Source organism: Chenopodium quinoa, unplaced genomic scaffold, assembly GCF_001683475.1.
Source record: "Chenopodium quinoa cultivar QQ74 unplaced genomic scaffold, ASM168347v1, whole genome shotgun sequence".
Taxonomy (NCBI): domain Eukaryota; kingdom Viridiplantae; phylum Streptophyta; class Magnoliopsida; order Caryophyllales; family Amaranthaceae; genus Chenopodium; species Chenopodium quinoa.
Genome location: NW_018743813.1, coordinates 735,948 through 742,162, shown reverse-complemented (window position 1 = coordinate 742,162; position 6,215 = coordinate 735,948). Strand labels below are relative to the sequence as shown.

Below are 6,215 nucleotides of genomic sequence, written 5' to 3'. Positions count from 1 at the left end.
GACTATAATTTTTAACGGTTAAAATCAAACAAAAAGATGTACTTTTGTTTATTTGGTATGACATTTTTAAGTAATTTACAGATTATTTAACTTCGTTTGTAAAACCATAGCTTTTTTATTTGTCATACAATATGTCAAACAAAAACTTCAAATCAAATCAAATAAAAAATATTCATATCAGATATGTGTACCACATTTGTGGAAAAAGGTAGGCTATCAAATACCAATAATTTGACAATTTATCCCCAAGAAAGACCTAATGTATTGTATATTTCACTCCATATAATCTCAAGTGTTTCTCCACATCATTACGTTAAGGAATTAACCCAAGTATTTATAAAAAAAATACCAAGATTTCATCCAATAATTCAAAGACAAGGAAAACCACAAATCCACAAATCTATGTATAAACACTAGTCACATAGGGCAAGTTAGTAGAGAACAAGTCTTAAATAACCTAAGGCAGAAGGCTGCCCATTAAGGACCTAGTTAAGGACAAAACGGTGCCTTGAATCAACATAACTCTCAACATCCCACAAAAACGACCCAAAAGTTACAGCCTCCAGAATAAGTCTTCTTAGACCACCAAATCCAATCTTGATGAACTCCTCACTAGATGAATCTATAGTTCCCTGAGGTGTCATGACTATCTCTGGTTTCCCAAACAAAGCTTCAGTGTGCTTTTCAATAATTGAAACAGCCTCCTTGGATCGAATAGTGGCATATCTTGTGAGTGTTTCTGCATCGAATGCCATGACATAGCTTCTTAGACGAGAGGGTTTTATCCCTTGGTCAAATCCCCCTGGACCAATACCACCAGCCCAAGATGAAATTTCAGGATGCAATTGCGCCTGATCATGATGGAATGAAGCAGAGTCCTCAACATCCATGTGTACCCCATTTTCCATAGTAACTTCATTTTCTCTTCCATCTATCTGCTCAGGAAGGATCTTAATGGCCTTCTCAAGCTGAAACCTCTGGTCTATGCGCTTGAGAAAGTAACCAAACATCACTGACGCTGCATATACCTGCCCAATTCTGAGCTTGCTGATCTGTGCTACTGAGCTTGAATCTTCCAACCGGTTACCAAGTATAAGAGCGAGATGATGCTGGATCATCTCATACGCTTCAGGAGAGTGCACTTCTTTTAGCTTCCCATCTGGACTAGGCCACACATCCACACGACCTGAAGGATCAGCTGCAGATGGAGTAATAGAGGGGATCAGTGAAATATTAGCATCCACGAATTTTTGCACCACCAAAGTGTATAAAATCTCTTCCAAAGCTTTTCTCCTTTCATTCGCCTTAACCTCTGCTATCCTCCTGATCACAATATTGAAATGATGATAAATATAAGTGCTATATGAACTAAAGATCTACGACATTTATGGATTAGATATAACCACTAACCTGTATAGTACAAGATCAGAGCTTGAAGCAGATGGCTCTTCCTTCTGTTTTTCGGCTTCACAATCAGTCTGCAACTGCTCAAGTTGCTGGTCAACTGCAGCAGGGACGAGGTGTGGATGGCTGACTAAAATTTGGGACAGAAACTGCCCAACTGGAGACTCTAGCTGAAGGGGAGCGATGGGTCCATTAGAGTCAAAAGAATTGGAAGAATTAGATGCTCGAACTACAAGAGCCTTTCTGTTCCTAAAGGACAATTTTCCAACCCTGAGCTTTACATGATATGGAGAGGTAGACTGCAAGAGGTCAACTATTAGTATCTTAATATTCTTTTACAGTGAAAGGACACTGCAAAATAAGAACTAAATGCACAAAAGAGCACAAGCAACACAGTAAGTTGTAAATAGAAACCAAAAATTGTTGACTTATTTGAAATCTATTCTAAAAAATATAACCCATAAGGCCCTGCCCTTAACCGGTGTGTCCAATGCAACTGCACAGGGCCCATAAATTGGGTACGGCCTCATGTCTAAAAATGCAGTTAAGTAAATAACACATCACGTGAATATTGTTTATATGTGGCGTGGTTCAGTGGTGTTGTGCACAGCCGCAAACAGAGCATAGCTGGATGAGCCGTTGCTTGGAACTTTTTAATGATTTTTTATGTTTCTTTCTTTTTTTTTTCTTCCTATTATATACAAGTACTTTGTATAAAAATACTCCTATTTTGATTTTTTTTTTTTTATTATTAATTTTAATGCAGTTTTCTTATAAAAATACTCCATCTTGTTCATGTAGCCAACCCAACTTGGCTTTGATTGATTGACTGAATTAAAGCAGTTTTCTTATTGGATTTTGTTTTTCTCATCCAAGTTTTCCTTATAGCACAGTTTTTATAGTTAGTTTTCAAAAATGAGTAACCAAAGATTTCTAAAATATCTAGCAATAATGACTTTTCTATGACTTGCGTTAATCTAAGAAAGGGCCAAACATTATCCCAATTGCATAGGGCCTAAATGATGATTGGGAGGCCCTGCTCATACAATCCCTGATCAATCACAATCAAGAGGTCAAAAACACATAGTATTGTGTTAAACTATAATACATTGAATAAAAGATAAACTAGTCCTTTAGAGTTTAAACTGTAACTTTGTAGCAACCTTGTAAAGTCATACTATGAAGCACAAGTACCTCTTCCAACAGGTGTTTCTAGTGATGGGTTACGTACCAGGGATGGTGATTCAGAACGGGTACAACTGACTAAAAATGGGCATGGCGTGTGTGGAAATATCTTGGGTACAGCTGAGCTCACCCTGAGCATCTTTTCCTACATACCTCTTCATAAATTAGAAATTTTTAGCCCAAAATAAAAGGTAAGGACACATGCAGCTTCTATCTCTCTGATCTCTCCTATTATCTTCTTTGAGTTTTCTCCCTTTACCAATTCAATCATTTAGACCATACACCAATTTCCATCCTTGCCAATGACACTCATCATGTATTGACATCTGAGGCTTCACCCCTTTGTTCCTCCTCTTCCTTTTTTTTTTCTTATTTGATTTCAAGGACACCGAACGACTAGAAATTAAAACTTAAAAGATATGTGGTAGGGTTAAGGCTAAACAACTATAGGGAAATGTTGAAAACTGTAGTTGTAGAAAACTAGAAATCCATGTGACTAAACAATTTACTCTAACTCTCCCCAGATACCCCCCCCCCCTCCTCTGTTAAAGCTAAAAATTTATTATCACCTCAAATTTAAAAGATTTATCAAATTGAACTATGTTTTTATATTCTCTCCATTCTAGGAATTCAATTTGCTTTTAGAGACTTGTTTCTTGGAATTCATGGAAACATAAAGTGATTGAAGTAAGAAAGAGAGGGTAAAAAGGTAGGTGAGTGTACAAGAAAAGGTAGACAAAGTAAGAGATAACAGTAAAGAGTTGTAGATAGCATGGGGTAGGAGCCTAAAAGGGGTATTTGAAAATAATTAATCAAGTAGTTGTGAGACGAACTTTTTGAAGCGACTCAAATGGAAAGAAAGTTGAATTTTCCTCAATTTGTTCCGTATCCATGTCATACCCTTATTACAATTTTGATTTAGTGGTTTTTCGTCCTTGTTCCATTATAATATCAGTGCTACTTAGTAGTCATATGTTCACCAAGCAAGACTTGGCTCACTAGCAAAATTTCTTTGGGTTCAACTTGCAAGACCAAGACAAAGAAACTTGAGAATTCTCTTACTCCCAAGACCAATAAATCGCGAGGTTAAGGAAGGTCTAGTCCAGATTTCCTTTAAATATAAAAATATGGCTTAGGGTCGATAATGATTATATTTAAAAAAAACAATTATTTTCAATCAATCAAAGTCTTAATCCCATAAGTGAGGTCGGTTACATATACCAAAAGTGATTATTCCGTGTTATCATCAACAAAAATCTTCCTCGTCCATCCCTAAAGATCCAATGCCTCATCCTCATGCAAATCCATATGCTTCATATCCTTCCTAACTCCTTCCAACCAAGCCATTTTTGGTCTCCCTCTCCTTCATTCAACCCTTCCATGGTCCCACTGTTCAACTCTTTGTACCAGTGCACCCTCACGTCTCCGTCTTACATGTCCAAATCAACGCAAGAAATTTTCCCATAGTTTGTCTACGATGCCTACCACACCCACTTTCTTACGAATAACCTCATTTATGATTGTATCTCTTAGAATGTTCCCACACATCCACCTTAACATGCGTATTTCTATAACCTCCATCTTAGAAGCCAAACATTATGTACCATAGACCAATCATAGTCAAGTCCTATGGGCATGCCTTAATCAATCACCACCATTTTTTTGGATGATCGACGCAAGATAATTAAAACATTCACTCATGGTTAAATCTTTTCCATACAAACTCACCACATCATCGCTTGTCCCCCTCTCGGTACCTCTTTTAAAATTATGGTCAAGATATTTAAAAATTTGCTTTAATACATCTTTTTAATTTTAATTGATGTCATTGACCTCTTACTCAAATTATTTGCCCTTAATGCAGATACAAAAAAAGTATATGCAAAAACTAGCATCCAAGACCAAAAAGTGTACTAGAATAGAGTATGAAGCCTACTCTTACCTAAGGCGGTTTAAGGGACCCATGTGACCAGATGTAAGCAAAGCCTTGCATTTACAACACACAATAACAGTTACATGTCTGGTATTAATGATGATAAAAGTTAAAAATTTCATTGTACTCCCATAGGACTTTCCCGCCCCACATACCAATAAATTGCATTAAATTTTAAAAGATATAAGTCAATATTTTCAAAAATATTTCATATAGTAGCCATACGGTGTTTAATCTCACACCTAACATACCTAGTTCATTTCTCAGTGTTCCCAATATAGTAATTTATTCTACTATTCTAGACATTTATGCTAAATATATGAGTTATTATTAGGTTCTCATTCTAAATAAAAAGTCCCATTATAAAAACTTCCAAATTAAACAACTTAAATATCTTGAGTTTCTAAACTAAAGAATGATACTTACATATCTCAACTGATTAATATCGTAAAGGCAAACAAGTTTTAAATATTAATCTTACTAGCATAGAGAACTTCCTTCTTGGATATGCTAGTTCAATAAGGGGCCTCAAATTTCAAAAGTTTAAACTCTAACAACCAAAGGAAAAGATAGCAATAAAAACCTTTCCTTTGGCTAGAACTCTACATTACTCTTGTGATCTTGTCTCACAAACAAGTTACAAGATACAACTCACTACCCCCAATTTCTAATTGATTGTCAAACGCAGTCATAGTGCCCCTAATTCCTAAATGATTGCCGAACGCGGTCACAGCGCCAACAATCCTAATTCCTAATTAATCGAACCTTAGACTATAAATGATGATATTGTATAAAGTTCTCCATTTCAGTCCTCGGTCAAAAGTCAAGTCAACTAACCCAAAAATTGCCCAGAAAAAGAAACTCCATAATATTGTATGTACTCACATCAAAACTCAAAAAATCAATTTTGAATACTTGACATCAAAATAAAATAAAGTAAAAATCATCAACAAAAGTGCTGCTAAATATTCAGAGAATCGAAGCTATACAATAATCAAATACTGGAAATTAATTAGAAATTTGAGAAATTCCCACCTTACTTAACCGATAATTAGAGGCAAAACGAATTAAATTGCTGCCATTTGAAACTGAAGTTGAAGGTCTTAATGGCAATCGAAGAACAGTAGCAGCTGCTTCCATCTTTACTTGAGCTGTTGTATTGCAAATTTCTAAAAAAATTCATAAACCCATTTCAAAAATTAACAAATAATTATTGCAAAATTAATAAATAGAAAAATAGAAAATTTCGACTAGTTAACCTGAAGAACACGACGCAAAAGCAAACACGAAATTAGTAATAGTAATCAGTTTTGAAGATAAACGTAAAAAAGAAGGAAAATGTGAGAGGTATTTTATAACATAACATTGAGGGAAACGAGTTTTAATAGGACAAGATTACCCCTGTAAGTTTGATTGAAATTACGATGTTGACTGATTAAGCGTGTTTTGACGAGGGTATATTGGTAATTTTAAAGGGTGTGAAATAAGGGGGGAGAGAGGGGGTAATCTGGATGCTTTTAGGCCTGTTGGAGTAATTGTGATTGCAGAATGCCCACGCGTTACAATACTACTCGTATGAAAATGAAGGGTTGTTTGACTTGTGTGAGCTTGTTTAAAGGGAGTCCCGTTATGCAAGAACAAATGCATAACGAAAGATAATAGTGTAATTACACGTAATGTATATTTTTATTTA

The 6,215-nt window shown here is 35.5% G+C and overlaps 1 protein-coding gene across 3 annotated transcripts; it reads right to left on the bottom strand.

The window, feature by feature from the left end:
• Positions 1–238: 238 nt before the first annotated feature.
• LOC110685422 (UV-B-induced protein At3g17800, chloroplastic-like) lies at positions 239–5,917 on the bottom strand. Of its 3 annotated transcripts, none has more exons than XM_021861952.1 (4): positions 5,782–5,917; positions 5,558–5,691; positions 1,411–1,703; positions 239–1,323 (listed from the first exon to the last, which is right to left on the bottom strand). In XM_021861952.1, the coding sequence occupies exons 2-4, from the start codon at positions 5,660–5,662 to the stop codon at positions 486–488; spliced, it is 1,236 nt and encodes a 411-aa protein (XP_021717644.1). In that variant the 5' UTR covers positions 5,663–5,691; positions 5,782–5,917; the 3' UTR covers positions 239–485. The 3 variants fall into 3 exon arrangements, with proteins under 3 accessions (XP_021717644.1, XP_021717646.1, XP_021717645.1); XM_021861954.1 differs by having other exon boundaries at positions 5,558–5,673; XM_021861953.1 differs by having other exon boundaries at positions 5,558–5,681; positions 5,782–5,884.
• Between the last annotated feature and the right edge of the window lie 298 nt (positions 5,918–6,215).

Bases quoted from the DNA above. Each gene is read 5' to 3' on its own strand.
- LOC110685422 (XM_021861952.1), bottom strand. From the start codon at position 5,662: ATGGAAGCAGCTGCTACTGTTCTTCGATTGCCATTAAGACCTTCAACT. The intron at 1,704-5,557 runs GTGGGAATTTCT...GACCTCTTGCAG, and splicing joins CTAATTATCGGTTAAGTAAG to TCTACCTCTCCATATCATGT. The intron at 1,324-1,410 runs GTTAGTGGTTAT...TATTGTGATCAG, and splicing joins TCTGATCTTGTACTATACAG to GAGGATAGCAGAGGTTAAGG.